Source organism: Musa acuminata, chromosome BXJ2-1, assembly GCF_036884655.1.
Source record: "Musa acuminata AAA Group cultivar baxijiao chromosome BXJ2-1, Cavendish_Baxijiao_AAA, whole genome shotgun sequence".
Taxonomy (NCBI): domain Eukaryota; kingdom Viridiplantae; phylum Streptophyta; class Magnoliopsida; order Zingiberales; family Musaceae; genus Musa; species Musa acuminata.
In genome coordinates this window covers 18,189,886-18,204,894 of record NC_088338.1, presented here as the reverse complement: position 1 = coordinate 18,204,894, position 15,009 = coordinate 18,189,886, and the positions used below count along the sequence as shown (strand labels likewise).

The 15,009-nt window shown below is 43.1% G+C and overlaps 2 protein-coding genes across 3 annotated transcripts; one reads left to right on the top strand and one right to left on the bottom strand.

Annotated features, from left to right (window-relative positions):
* Positions 1-711: 711 nt before the first annotated feature.
* On the top strand, positions 712-1,665 carry LOC135598138 (inactive protein RESTRICTED TEV MOVEMENT 2-like). Its single transcript, XM_065091680.1, has 2 exons — positions 712-871; positions 974-1,665. Exons 1-2 carry the CDS (start codon positions 760-762, stop codon positions 1,555-1,557), a joined length of 696 nt encoding a protein of 231 aa, XP_064947752.1. The 5' UTR covers positions 712-759; the 3' UTR covers positions 1,558-1,665.
* A 2,923-nt stretch (positions 1,666-4,588) lies between these two features.
* Positions 4,589-14,792, bottom strand: LOC135599044 (uncharacterized). 2 transcript variants are annotated; one of them, XM_065093709.1, is made up of 5 exons: positions 14,653-14,778; positions 6,406-6,433; positions 6,208-6,318; positions 6,063-6,100; positions 4,589-5,044 (listed from the first exon to the last, which is right to left on the bottom strand). In XM_065093709.1, exons 1-5 carry the CDS (start codon positions 14,716-14,718, stop codon positions 4,859-4,861), a joined length of 429 nt encoding a protein of 142 aa, XP_064949781.1. In that variant the 5' UTR covers positions 14,719-14,778; the 3' UTR covers positions 4,589-4,858. The 2 variants fall into 2 exon arrangements, with proteins under 2 accessions (XP_064949781.1, XP_064949779.1); XM_065093707.1 differs by having other exon boundaries at positions 6,208-6,433; positions 14,653-14,792.
* Positions 14,793-15,009: the final 217 nt, after the last annotated feature.

The window sequence follows — 15,009 nt, the reverse complement described above, 5'->3', positions numbered from 1 at the left end:
TCAATTATGCGAGAGATATCGATCATATGATACTAAAGTATGATACTAAGGTGTCATCATTTAATGTTGAGGTATCGACTATATGGGTTTGAGGTGTCAACGATGCTTCTTCATGTCATTATTCCTTTATAAATGCAATTACAGATTAGACATGAAATTCTTGTAGAATTACCACTGAAACCTAAATAAATACACTTCTCATATGACATGAGGTGTTGAATAAAAATTGCCGTGTCTCAAAATAGTAGTCATTCTGGATTTTGATACATCAGAGAAGGGAAAAGGCTCAACAAGCTTTGTGAGCTGGTCATGAACACTGCTAGAACATGAGAAGCAGGAACGGTATGAGAGAAAGGCAATGGCTGGTCTAACATGTGTTTCTTGGATTGCTTTCTGTCTCATGTTGACTGTAGCAATGTAATGGTTCATTACATTACAAGAACTTCTGGCTTATGATCCAAGAAACATAGCCATTAATTTAAGCTGGGGAAGTAGAAGAGTGGAGACCAAACAAGGAACCTCCCTTCCCCATGCTATGAGGCGACCTAAGTAGAAGCCCCATGGAGATGGAATAGCCCAGCCTTTACAACAACTAGACCACAAGGAACAATGTACCGGTGATAAAGTATCCTTATCTTGTACAAGTATACATATCTATATATAGTCGACCTTGCACTGTTTTGTGTCCATCATTTTCGTCCGATCCATCGCACTGCAGGCGTTCGACCCCCAACACAGCACCTACGTAAACAGCCTCGCATGGAAACAAGGCAGAGATCGACCCTCCCACAGCGCGTCTACGAGGACTTCGTTCCTCAGCATGAACTGCTTCGGGAGAAAGACGAGGACATCCTCGTCGTTAATGTCGCAGGCACCTTCTTCTGCTATAGATTTCGGTCGTTAAACACATCAAATTCATCCATTTTTCTTGAGAATAAGAAGCTGTTTTGTTGTTCTTTCTTTCTCCACATAGGTTTCAGCAAGGACCAGCTCAAGGTCAAGTTCAACAGACATGGGAAACTAGAAATGACCGGAGAGCGCCCCTTGACCGACACCAAGTGGAGCCGCTTCCACAAGGAATTCCAAGTGCCCGACCGCAGCACCCTCGACCGCATCCGTGCCAAGTTCTACAACGGACTTCTCGAAATCACGCTGCCAAAGTCGTCCGGCATGGCCGCCGTGCAAGATGAGCCGGCGGAGGCCGTGAAGCAACAGGATGTGAAGAAGAACCAAGAATCTGATGCACAGAAGGTGGCGGAAGATAAGAAGGATCAGCTCAAAGAGCCGAAAGGCACGGAGAAGGTGGCAGGCAAGGATGGAGATGAAGATGGTGAGGAAGGCACCGAAAGGATCGATGCAGGGAAGAAAGCAGCAATCACACCAGCAAGCTATTGTGGTGGCAAACGCAAGCTAGTGAACCTTAAGCTTAAAATAGGCAAGCTGAACTCGGGAACGTACCAAGCAAGGCAGGTCATACAAGCCTTGGTTCTGACTATGGTGGTTTCGGTGGGACTGGGATTGTATCTGCACTGCAAACCGAGTCCCAAAGATAGCTGAGCGTTGTGTCTCCTCCTCATATCGAATGAATGCATCATGAGTTGTAATTTGTAATAACACTTGCTAAGAAGACGAAGATAAAAGTTGCAGTTGTTGCTTAAAATTGTATGTGACAATGTGTTTTTTGCCTTTATTGATATAAACCTGTGAACTGGTGATAAATTTTGTCACAGTAGCCTTTATCATTCGACAAACCTTTTTTTGATTGGACTGGTGATCTTTGGTAGAAGAACACCTCGTCTGAGATTGCTATTCTTCGCATGCATGTATGCATTAGAATTAGAGCCACTACTCCTCTCGGTCGAAGAACATAGTTCTACTTCATGACAAGGGGGCCACGCCGCCACCGTCTGCAACAGATGGTTTTCACAGTGTCTGCAATCAAGTTTTTCTTTTTTGGCTTCAATCATTTATATCCGTCTCTCAGTTTCATTTGATCATGCAAATTATTTTTTCGTAGTTATCAATGCTGAATATTTAGAGGGAGTGTTTTACGTATTTATTTTTGTAAATTTTTGAAACGATGCATATACCCTTGCAAATATTAACATCCCTACATACATTAAGATCTTCCAAATATATTGATATCGATAAAAAAAAACAACAATTAACATTTTTACAACATAAGCATTTTTAGAGGATATTAATGTGCCAAATGTTGATCAATTTATGAAGATTAATTATGAAGTCATGTAAACATGTTTTTAGGTTCACAAGAGTACACATACTGGACTTCAAAAATTAACAAGAAATATATGAAAATAAATATCTTAATTTAAATCTTACAATTTCATTAATTTAAATCTTCATCAAGATTCGGACAAATTTTATTAATTTAATTTTGCTAACCTTAATACATGTCACACCCGCCGCGGGTCGGTTACTGTGATTGGACCAACATAGTGGGCCCATCAAGAGGGCCCGCGGGTGTGGGTGTACTGATATGCCGGAGACTGCCACCACAAACCCCCATTGGCTTCGACGTTTCCGCAGACCTGCTTTCGAGAAGTCATAGGTTCTTGATGTCTCCGGAGTCGTCTTCCTCGTCGTCGAAGAAGAAACGGAGGAATCTGGAGATGAGGGTTGTAGAGAATGCTAAACGAAGACGCGTCATCTTCGCCAAGAGGCGCCAAGGCCTCTTCTCCAAGGCGGAGGAGCTCGGTGCCGTCTGCAGCGCCGACGTCGCCGTCGTCGCCTTTACCTCCTGCGGTAAGGCCTTCTCCTTTGGCGATGACGCCATCCGTCGCTACCTCCGCCTGGCGCGAGAACACGATGGCAATCAAGATGGCAGGGAGGAGTGTGGCTCGGTGAAGGCGACGGGGATGGAAGATCCCGTCCGAAGACTGAGATTTCTTGAGGAGCTCCGGCGTAAAGCAATTGCTCGCGCCGAGGATCTGGCGCAAGCGCGGGCTGAGGCTACCGCGGCCAGCAGCAGCAATGGGGGCACCGAGGCGGGGGAACCGTTCTTGGTCGGTGCAACGACTTCTTGGGGACCGTCCTCACTTGTGGAGACCCCCGTAGGCGACTGCAGCCACCGGAGCAGTGAGGAGGACAGTCTTGAGCGGTGTGGCACCGTCGAGGAGCCCTTCGTTGTTGACGCCACGGTTTCTTGGCCGAGCTCGCACCACTCGTCGATGAGTTGGGATGCCTTCGCAGCCGGCTAAGGTAGCGGGGCACCGAGGAGAGCGAACCGTTCTTGGTTGGCGCTGCGACTTCTTGGGGGACATTCTTGCCCGCAATGTTCTGACTCCATGTTCTTCATCTTCTTTCCATCTTTCACATCGAAAGTTGAGGGAGTAATATGGAACTGCATGAGATTAATTAGTTTGTATCATTAAATTGTCCAGAGGGCGCCAATCTTCTCCCGTCATAGAGTTGGCTTTATGTAGTATTGCATGATGTTGATGTGATTATACCAAAACAAAGAGCACATCATTTGGGGACGAACATTTTTGCTTTTGCTTGTAGCAACATTAAAGTGTATGTTAATAATAATATCGTTCAGGTTATCTGCAAATTCTATGGATCAGTGGTAGTGTTCTAATGAAGTATTATAATAACTGCCATTATATGAAATGGAATGAGATATAGTGCAGCATCTAATTCCTAAGATTGGATTATATGAATTGGAGAAGATATTTGGATATATCTATCACATAAGCAAACTTTTCCTTGGCCTTATTTGTTGGATGATCAACATCATTATATCCTCCGTAAAGTGTTTACAGCTCTATTTTATCTTAAACATAATTACATTACTAGGAGAAGCTATAGTTGATGATGGATCAAAAGACCAAATAGTAAATCTTGTTAACTGCCACATAATCTCTGGCTGATGTAAATTCTTTTGTCTCAAATTAAATGGAGAAAATAATGACCTAAGAACATAATCCTGAAGTTGGTAGCCAGCAGTATAAAGAGTATACAAATAATCTAAGCTTTCTCAGCTAAAGTTTTCTGCATATTTGTGATTAATATTTTCCATCTGGTGTAAGCCTTTTAGTTTCCTTCTCTCTTTTGCAGTTTTTATCCTTCATTTTGTTTTGATTTTGCTTTCTTCATTTGCATCTGAATTTTTTTGATTGACAACATTGAGCAAGCATTCATGAGAGCCTCTTTTTTGTCTTTTCATAATTGGAACATGATATTGTGCTTCCAGATGATGGGGAGGTGGAGTTTTAGCATTACTAAGGTTATAAATTATACTCGCAACTTAATCATCTACAATTCTTTGGTTAACTAGGATGAAGAGAATCAGAATCTATCATGTCTGACCAACTCCATTAAAGTCAACACCAAACAAATGACATTGTGCTGCTCCAGTTCGAATTAGCACCCCCTCTCCTCATTCCACCACAAACAACCAACATATCACAAATAAACACAATATTTACAGTTTTGAATGAACAAATTTTTCTGCACTTAGAACCAATGTACAAGTCCAAAACATACCCTGCAGTTAACCACCTCTAACACAGTTTTCAGGCTATGTAGAAGTGTTTTTTGGTACAAGAGAATCATCAATACAAACTTCAAAAATAAAACTTTAATTCAGACCAACATTTTCCTTGTGAATATGCATATAAAAATGTCCAAAAGACAAGTAAACCAAGATGTTTTCTAAGGCTAATTATGAGGGAAGACTTCCACATGTTCATCCTTGCAAAAACTAAAGATAAGAAATACAAATAATCCAATATATGGTGATGTTAGGAATGATTTTATGACACTCCACAGAGAGCTGGCTTGGACATCCAATAATTCACAAACTGAATGCTAGAGAACAACACAGTTGATCAAGTTATAGACTTGATACAGCTGAGAGGTTCATAGCTGGGAGGTTTTCCAAGAAGAAGGTGAATATTCCTCCAAGCAGGAACATGAAGGCAAAGGCTAGTAGTATCTTCCCAATATACTGAAAACTGATAGTTGAATTTGGCTGATTCATAGTCATTGGCTTCTTGAAGGATTGGAAGTTGGGTGATTTCTGCAAAATTCCAAGACAGACAGCAAAGATGCACTCATTCAATTTGTCTACAAAATAATAACAGAAGATTACACAAATGAGTAATAAATCATATATTCAGGCCGCTTGAAAATTTAGCAGCAGTAGAACTTTTTGTTTTGATAATAAATATCAGTTATCTAAGCAGGTCCTGATGGCATTTTTCTGGCAAGACGCTATCATACATATTCTTATTTCTTCATAATTTCTCGCATTTTAGTTTCGAGATAGGACAAAAGTATACCGTTCAATTGTCATAAGCCGAGTTCTGCTTTAGAAAACCACTACTACTTTGGGGATTGTATAGACGTAAAGCATGCTAGCAAGGCTAACTAGCTACTTAACAGGATAATACTAAGACCATGTAGTGCAGAGTTTTCAAATTTTTCCAGAGATGATGTGTGCTATAGAAATTTTAAGAGACCTATTAGGAGTTCCCTTTCGGCCTTCATCTATTATATCTCCAAATGGCACCTCTAATGCACTTTTTGTGAGCTGGAATATGAAGATCTAAGCTGTCTTCAAGACATCAAATCAATCTTTCTGTTCCTGTGGCTTCAACGTATCTCTTTTTCAAAAGGTCTTTAATGTGAATTTTCTTTTAACAAAGATGAATACACCGTAAACCTCATAATCCCCTAAAAGGCATTAAATGACTTTCACTATGGATAACAACCTACTCCATGAAGCCAGCCAATGGAGAAATAGCATGGAATTACCACTAATGATAACAACTTATGCCACAGAAGTAAGCCCATGGAAAAATAAACCTAAAACTAAAAAGTTGACAGCTTGAAAAAAACCATCGCTTTTGGTTTGTCATGTTCTCTTGCTTAGATTATTCAATATGACCCTCTTTGTTATTTTTTTGCCCACAAGACTCTAAGAAGTAACATTTAGTGAATATTCTAGCAATACAATCAATATTATAATCTGCTATAGTTTCAGGAAAGCATGGCTGAAGATTAACAAACAAACATATAGTGATGTCTGGAAGTACCTTTGAATTCTGCAGCATTCCTATTGATTTGTCATGCCCTGAGATTATAAGAATATAATTATAAGAAACACATTTGTAATATCAACTTCCAGACAATTGTTTAATATACAACTGAATCTTGTAAAATTCAGTGTCGACTATATACCTTCATCAGTAACAGTCTGCAAATTCCAACCTTTCCCGTAGTTAACAAGAATGGAATTAGGACCAAAGACCACAGGTTCCTCCCCTTCCTTTACAGCCTCAATATGCAAGCCTGGGGCAACCCCGATATCCAATTTACAATTGATCACATACAATGCATATCCAGCAGTGGTTCCATGTGCGAACCTCCTAACCTTACCTGAGCTCCTGCAAAGAACCTCCAAAAACTGTCCCAAGAGAGAAGTTCAATACAACAAATAGAAATACAGATGGAAAGCAGAAACATTTCATCTGTCGTAAGTGTAGCCTCGGAAGGTCAACAGAGTATACAATATGCTAAGCACAATAACCATGGTGATCCTGCCCAATTTCACAATAAGCAAATTATCGAACTTCATATGCGTCTCATATCTGCCCAATTTCACAATTTCACAACTGCCCTAACAGAGGAGCATGAGGCTCATAATCGGCCGGGATGCTATAGCGCTCTCAGACGCGGCCAAGCAGTTCCTTGGTCACAATAGAATCGAAATCATGCAGCGATTTCGAAACTTGAAGGGCCCGCACGACCTTCTCGTTCACTGGGGAGGCCCCACCCGACAACGGGCTACTTCCCCCGGGACTACTTGAAGAAGAAGAAGGAGACAAAGAGGAGGAGGACGAGGAAGAAGAAGAGGACATCCCGACCAACCTGAACCGCTAAATAACTAAGGAAAAACTGAGGACGACGATGACTGAGGAAGAGAACTAGGAAAACCACAAAGCGAATGAGAAAAATGGAGCCGGCAGGGGGACTTATAAAGAAAAATCCACTACCCGAAGCAACCCTTTGCCTACTCAAAAGAGGAAGACAACTCATTTCATTATAATGGCTCATGAGAAGGAGCGCCCAGGCCCAAACTCCCAGGCAAGGCGACGGGAAGATATGCAAAAGGACTCGAGAATCCTGCTCAAAAGATTCGAAACCCAATCAAGAACTAGAGCTCCCGCCAAAGCCAAAGTCGAAGCCGGCTTTTCTTCCATTCTCCAAAAGGCCAAAAATTCAAAATCTCCCACTCAAAGACATCTTGTAGAGATCGGATACCTTCTTGCCCAAACTAGTGCCTGAGTAGTGTTGCTCGACCAGTCACATGCAGCCCATCGACGCTGCGCTCAGCCATCATTTTAGCAGTTGCTCGGCCAGGCCAGTCCCTAATGCTCAAGTAGTGTTGCTTGGCCAATCACACGTAGCCCATCAGCACCGCGGTCAGTCATCATTTTAGCAATTGCTCGGCCAATTAAGTGACTGAGTAGTGTTACTCGACCAATCACACGCTACCCATCGGCGCTGCGCTCAGTCATCATTTTAGCAGTTGCTCGGCTAGGCCAGTCCCTAGTGCCCGAGTAGTGTTGCTCGGCCAGTCACACACAGCCCATCAGCACTGCACTCAGTCATCATTTTAGCAGCTGCTCGGCCAACTAAGTGACCGAGTAATGCTGCTCGACCAAACAAATGCCCGAGCCATGTTGCTCGGCCAGGCTAGTCCTGTTAGAACCCTTACAGATTCTAAACTTGGGGTTGATCTCTTTAGGGGATCGGCCTCCTTAGAACTCTATAGGGGTTCCTCCCTCCAAGTTGTTGCTCAAAGGCTGCATAAAAGATTCATCTATTGCTTATGAAAAGAGGAGGAATACATGGCTATTTATAGGGTTTCTAAACCCTAACTCCTAATAGGACTCCTACTCAAGACTCCTACTTCTAACCAACTCCTAATAGGACTCCTACTCAAGACTCATATTCCTTTACAACTCCTAATTCTTCTCTCAGAAACAACCTCCTAACCCTAGCCGGCCTCTTCACCTCTTTAATAGGGGTCGGCTTATGTAGGTTTTACATGAATGTCCCTCTCAATTAGGACTCTCCTAGCCAGAGTCCTAACAGACCCGCCCTCTTCAAATCAGCCTTGTCCTCGAGACCGACGATTCATGAATTCTGAGAATTTGATCTTCAAGTCGTCATAGTTCTCTCAAGTGGCATCTTCTGTTGGTAGGTTCGCCCACTGTATTAGCACTTCAGTAGTGGGTCGTCGTCGTCGAGTCATGATCCGTCGATCAATAATGGCACTTGGCTGGGTCTGGAGTTCTCCTTGGGTAGTCATATTTGGTGGGTGGCTTTGGGCTATCTCCAAGCACCTATTTACAACTTTCGTCTGGCCGTCGGTTTGTGGGTGATATGCTTTACTCCTTTTCAATTTAGTACCCTGCATATGGAATAACTTTATCCAAAATTTGCTCATGAAGATGCAAGTAGAATTTGTCATAAGCACAATGCGACCCTTATAGCGTAATTCTTTTGAGTCCCAATTGTAATGAGCTATGAAGCTTGGTGCTTCCTCCAATTTTTTTATGATCTTACTGGTCTCCGGATCTTCCTGTCATTCCATCTTAATATCCTAAAGGAAGTTGCTGGTCGAAAGTGAAACGACCGAAAATTCAGCTTGCTCGGGTAACTGCGAAAGCGCATCTGCAACAACATTCTCTTTCCCCTTTTTGTAAGTCATTTCATAATCAAATCCAAGAAGTTTTGTTACCCATTTTTGCTGCTCAGGGGATGATATCTTTTGCTCCAAAAAGTACTTGAGGCTTTTATGGTCGGTTTTAATTTGAAATCGTCGGCTGATTAAGTAGGGTCTCCACCTCCTTGCTGCGTGCACAATGGCGAGCATCTCCTTATCATATGTTGACATATTTTGATGGGAGGGAGACAATGCCTTGCTAGTGTATGCGAGTGGTCGACCATCTTGCATGAGAATGGCTCCAATTCCGACTCCAGATGCATCGGCCTCAATAATGAAGGGTCGGTTGAAATCTAGTAGTGTTAGCGCCAGCGTCGTCGTCATGGCTACCTTAAGTTTGTCAAAGGCAGTGGAGGCTTTGTCCGACCATTGGAAGACATCTTTTTTCAGGAAGGAAGTGGTGCACTGATCTTTCCATAGTTTTTCACGAACTTGCGGTAGTAGCCTATTAAACCCAGAAAGCCATGTAGCAATTTTATGTTCCTCGGGGTCGGCCAGTTCTGCATTGCTTCTATTTTAGAGGGGTCCACCATCACACCTTCCTCTGATATGATATGCCCAAGATATTCCACCTTTTGTTGAAAAAAGCAAAAATTCGTAGTGATCGTTGTGTGTTCGAAAGGCGATTTTCGGTATGTCTTTTTCACACACTCGTATTTGATGAAACCCGAATCAAAGGTCCAGCTTTCTGAAGATTTGTGCTCCCTTTCATCTAGCAATTCATCTACTACTGGAATAGGGTATTTATCCTTAATAGTTATGTCATTGAGAGCTCGGTAATCAACGCATATTCGCCATGTTCCGTCCTTCTTGCGTACAAGTAGCACCGGTGAAGAGTAGAGGCTGTAACTTGGCTGAATAACTCATGTTTCGAGCATATCTTTTACAATCCTTTCTATTTCATCCTTCTGGAGATGTAGATACTGATATGGCCGAGTATTTGCTGGAGGTTTGCCTGGAAGAATCGTTATATAATGATCATGCCGACGGGTAAGAGGTAGGTCGTGCGGTTCGTCAAATATATCTGAAAATTCAGCAAGCAAAGGAAGTAGGTTTGGATCTTCAAATTCTATTGGCTTTCCCTTAGTTTGCTGCTCAAGTTATACCAAAAAGCCGCTGCATGCTTTATGCAAAACCTTCTTCATTTGTTGTGTGCAAATCGTCGTTACGTCGCTCCCATGTTTCGCGTGCAGCATCACTTGTTTCTCCTTACTGTAAAATTTCATAATTAGTTGCATAAAATTTCAAGAAACATCACCTAATGTCGTCAACCATTTAATTCTGAGCATGGCCTCATGATCATCAAGAGGGAGGAGAAGAAATATACAATTATCTTTTGGTCCTGCAGCAACAGTTTCACTCGCGAGCGCCTACGATCATACTTCAAAATCCATCCGTCGGCGACCTTAACGTCAAACCTACTGCAATTCCCGATAGGTAAGGCCATCCGGACAGCAACCTTACTATTTATGAAGTTATTAGTACTGCCCGTGTTAATGAGAACAGTGATCGATTGTTGTTTGAGAAGACCTCCAACTTTCATCGTTTACGGGTTTGAGTAGCCGGCTAGTGCATGTACCGTAACTTCGGTCGGTTGTGGCTCTTCTTCTGCATCTTCTTCTTCATGTTCAAGGCTCTCTTCTGGATGTTCAATGACCTCTTCTTCTACTGGTTCAATCATAAGAAGTCTCCCTTTATTACAGCGATGCTCACGGCTCATCGCAATGCCAACATAACCCCTTCACATATTGTTCTCGAAGCTCTTCTCTTGTCAACCTCTTTAGTGCAAGGACTCGATCGACAGTGGGGGGGCTGAGGGCTTCAGTGTTGCTGGTACAGGAGCGACCCTAGTCCTCCGAGCTTCATGGTTCAATCGCTCTTCTTGATGTCGTGCGAAAGAGATGGCTGCCATAAGCGTGTACGGTTGTCGCGCTTTAACTTCTCCCCGGATCTCCGGCTTCAAGCCCTCAATGAAGGTCCCCAATAGCTGTTTTTGAGATCAGCCACGAGTTTGATTAGATAACCTTTCAAACCTTGTTTAGTACTCCTGAATGGTGGAGGTTTGTCGGATCTTTGCTAGTTGTCCGTCAATGTTCTCGTAATCAGTTGGTCCAAAGCGGATCAGCAGTCCTTCTTTGAATTGTCACCATGAGAGGATTCCATGAGTGTGTTCAAACCAGTCAAACCACTGTATGACATCCCCTTCAAGATGTATAGCCATAATTTTTACCATAGATGCGTCCGCAGTTTTGTGGTACCGAAAATATCGCTTCGCGCGCGAAATCCAACCAATTGGGACTCCTTCCCATCTAGGGAAGTCCACCCTCATGCGTGGATAGTTGGGATCAATTATAGAACCTCCCCTCTCTTGAAAGTCATCTCTTCGGGCTTGGTGCGATTGGTTAGAGCTCTCCCCTTGATATGATTTCTTCGGGCTTGGTGGTCGGCCCAAACTGAGTTCAGTAAAGAGAGTCTGAATCTTATCTTCCATTCGCGCCTCGAAAGCTTCGAATTTAGCATTGATTGCCTCCTTAAATGCCATAGTATATGCTTCCAAATCTGTGATGTTAAGATCTCTCTTTTATTGTCGGGTTAAAGGCATGTATAGGTTGAGAGAAGTGATGGTCGAAAGGGTTGGTGGATTGGTGGATGTAGGTTGCGGTTTAGGCTTGTTTTGTGGCTGTTTTGGGTGCAGTTTGAGGGTGTGGTTTGATGGAATTTTAGGGCTGTGGATGAAAGTTTTAGATCTGTGGTAGATGGCAGCAAAGGTTTGATAGAAATCAATGGAAGTTGCTGCAGGTATGTGTTGTCTTGTAAGAGCAGAATTGTCGTCGAAGAAACAACAGTTTCTCGATGAAATTTTCACCAAAAACTTGAGAAATTTGAGGAGGGAATTGACAGCAAAATCTCAATTTATATGACAGCAAGGATGTCCAATTGAATCAAGAAAATTTTGGCAGTATAACAGCAAGGAAATTGGTGCAAGTTGCGATAGCAGAATTCTCGTTGAAAAATTTTAGCAGTTTACAACGAAAATTTGCAGCAACACAAAATCGTTTTTAGAGATGAATTCCTCAATATATCAATCTTAGATAGAAGCCAAGATGATCTATGAAGTGTATAAGAAATTTTATTCAAAAAAGATTGTAAATAGATGGGTTAAGGCAACAATATGCGGCTGAAATTTTCTGCAGCACAGATTTTCAAGTGTAGCAGATTGGACGTAAAAGATTAGTGGTTCATATTAAGAATTTTTCGACGAAACCAAAGGGAAATCCACTATTAGGAAGTGTCAAAGCTATCATAAAAATTTTATAGAGATTTGGACAGAAAAAACGTAGTAGCAAGATCAAACAAACTATGCTCTGCGGCTGAAATTTTACAGTGCAGATTTTCAAGTATAGCAGTTTAGACGTAAAAGATCAATGGTTTATATTGAGAATTTTTTTACAAAACTAAAGGGAAATCTACTGTTAGGAAGTGTTAAAGTTGTCATAAAAATTTCGTAAAGATTTGGATAGAAAAAATGCAGTAGGAAGATCAAACAGACTGTGCTATGCGGCTGGAATTCTGCAATATATCTTTCGTAGTAGAGATGAAAACTTTACGACGAAAAGTTTATGCAGCAATATAGGAATAATTTTTTTTTTGGATTTTCGAATAAGGATAACTAAATTACAGCAATAGTAAGGTAGAAAACCAGAACCTGTTGCAATTCACAGGAGGATCAAAGGATGATCTGCAATGGTGGATATGACGACGGAATTTGGCGACGATCTTTTAAGCAATTGTGGGAATTATTTTGGGTGGTTGTGGAGGGCTGGTGGATGGCTGTAGAAGGGCAACGAGACGCTAAGAACGCTGCTCTGATATCAAGTGTTAGAACCCTTACAGATTCTTAACTTGGGGTTGATCTCTTTAGAGGATCGGCCTCCTTGGAACTCTATAGGGGTTCCTCCCTCCAAGTTGCTGCTCAAAGGTTGCAAAAGAGATTCATCGATTGCTTATGAAAAGAGGAGGAATACATGGCTATGTATAGGGCTTCGAAATCCAAACTCCTAATAGAACTCCTACTAAAGACTCCTACTTCTAACCAACTCCTAATAGGACTCCTACTCATGACTCATATTCCTTTACAACTCCTAATTCTTCTATAAGAAACAACCTCCTAACCCTAGCCGGCCTCTTCATCTCTTTAATAGAGGTCGACTTAGGTAGGTTTTATATGAATGTCCCTCTCAATTAAGACTCTCCTAGCTAGAGTCCTAACAAGTCCCTAGTGCCCGAGTAGTGCTGCTCGATCATGCCAATCCCCAGTGCCCAAGTAATGTTGCTCGGCCAATCACACGTAGCGCTCAGTCATCATTTTAGCAGCTGCTTGGCCAACTAAGTGACTGAGTAGTACTACTCAGCCAAACAAATGCCAGAGCCACGTGGCTCGGCTAGGCCAATCCCTAGTGCCCGAGTAGTGTTACTCGGCTAGCTACACGCAGTCCATCGGCGCTACGCTCAATCATCATTTTAATAGCTACTCGGCCAACCAAGTGCCTGAGTAGTGTTGATAGGCCAAGCTAATGCCCGAGCCACATTGCTAAACTAGGCCAATCACTAGTGCTCGAGTAGTGTTGCTCGGTCAGTCATAGGCAGCCCATCGATGCTGCGCTTTGTCATCACTCGAATAGTTGCCCGGCCAAACATGGGCCTGAGTAGTAACGCTCGGCCAAGCCAATGCCCAAGCCATGCCGCTCGGCTAGGCCAATCCCCAGTAGTGTTGCTCAATCAAAGGCAGATCCGAGCAATGTTGCGGGGGGAGGATGATACGACATATTTTGACACCCCCCACGTGGCAACAGACAGAGGGCCACCGGGCTGACGCAGAGCGACACCTCAGACCTGGACGAGGCGTACAGGTCAGCATCGAACACCTTGGAGCTGTTCCGCAAAACTCGGGACGGCGCTACACGGTGCCGACCCAAGCGGCGCCCCTCAGTGCCAACCAGTACGAGTCAGTTGGCGCTTGGTGCCAGACACACCGGAGCCGCTCCGTAAAACTCGGGATGGCGCCGCATGGTGCCGACCCGAACGACATCGCGTAGCGCCAACCCGTACGATGTCGGACACCCTAGAGTCATTCTGCAAAACTCGGGACGGTGCCAACCCGAGTGGCGCCCCTCGGTGTCGACTAATATGGGTTGGTCGGCGCACGCCTACAGAGTACAAGTCAGCCTTCCGAGGAGTTAACGACCATTAAAGGACTATGTACGACCGACCACCCCAGAGCAGATATAAAAGCCAACCCTCTGACTAATGAGGGGGGATCAAACACTAAACTCTCTATCATTCCACTTCATTCTAACTTTAGCTTTGGAGGGGCCGAGTATGAAAATCCCCCTCCTGTCCTCATCCTGAGTGCAGGGGCTGGCTATGAGAAGCGAGCAGTGAAGCCCACAGCTAAACCCGACCCGACGTTCGTTTCTTCCACCCGACTCTCCACCTGGGCGCGCTGATTCCTCGACCACGGCGTAAAGATTCACCAACAGTACCTTTTAGATCACTAATTAACATCATGGAAAGGGGAAATCTAAGATGACAAAATGTCGGGGAAATCGAAGCATTTGATCTGCAACTCCATTCTCCTACCAATTGGCATGATGAATATAACCCCCTTAAATGGAAAATCTCAGTAACAAGAGAGAATTTTTCGAGTACACCATTTAAATTCAATACAAAACATGTTAAATATTACGTAAACCTTTCTTGTTTGAGTTCAATTTTACGAAACCTATGAAAGATTATGTAATCCTTCTCACAAGAGATGGATAAGATCAGATGAAAGATCCACGATAGATGACAAAGCTAGTCGTTTTCAAGAGAAGAGAAGATCGACTGACCGGAGGCTGTGAGGACTCGGCAGACTTCCCCCTCTCCTCCTCCTCGTCGCGGCCTTCATTGTCCATGGACGCGACTCCCTTCTCTGTGTCTTCTCCCTCTCCCTGGTTGCTGTCGATCCCGAGTTGACCACGGTACACACAATGCCCTCGAGTTGTGATCTAACGGTTGAGATGTGTTGTTCAACTGAGTTGGTCGCATCTCACCCTTCATTTTTGGAGCGGGTCTTCTTGCCGAGTCGGATTTATGTACCAATGTACTCTAAATTCTACTTAGAAAAATAATAAAAATAATAAGCCAAGATATTTAGATAATATGTTCAAACATAGTTGTTATTTAACAAAGGTATCGTGACTCTT

Bases quoted from the DNA above. Each gene is read 5' to 3' on its own strand.
- LOC135599044 (XM_065093707.1), bottom strand. From the start codon at position 14,718: ATGGACAATGAAGGCCGCGACGAGGAGGAGGAGAGGGGGAAGTCTGCC. The intron at 6,434-14,652 runs GTCAGTCGATCT...CTCTTGGGACAG, and splicing joins CCGAGTCCTCACAGCCTCCG to TTTTTGGAGGTTCTTTGCAG. The intron at 5,045-6,062 runs GTACTTCCAGAC...GGAATTTTGCAG, and splicing joins GAATGCTGCAGAATTCAAAG to AAATCACCCAACTTCCAATC.
- LOC135598138 (XM_065091680.1), top strand. From the start codon at position 760: ATGGAAACAAGGCAGAGATCGACCCTCCCACAGCGCGTCTACGAGGAC. The intron at 872-973 runs GCACCTTCTTCT...TTCTCCACATAG, and splicing joins CCTCGTCGTTAATGTCGCAG to GTTTCAGCAAGGACCAGCTC.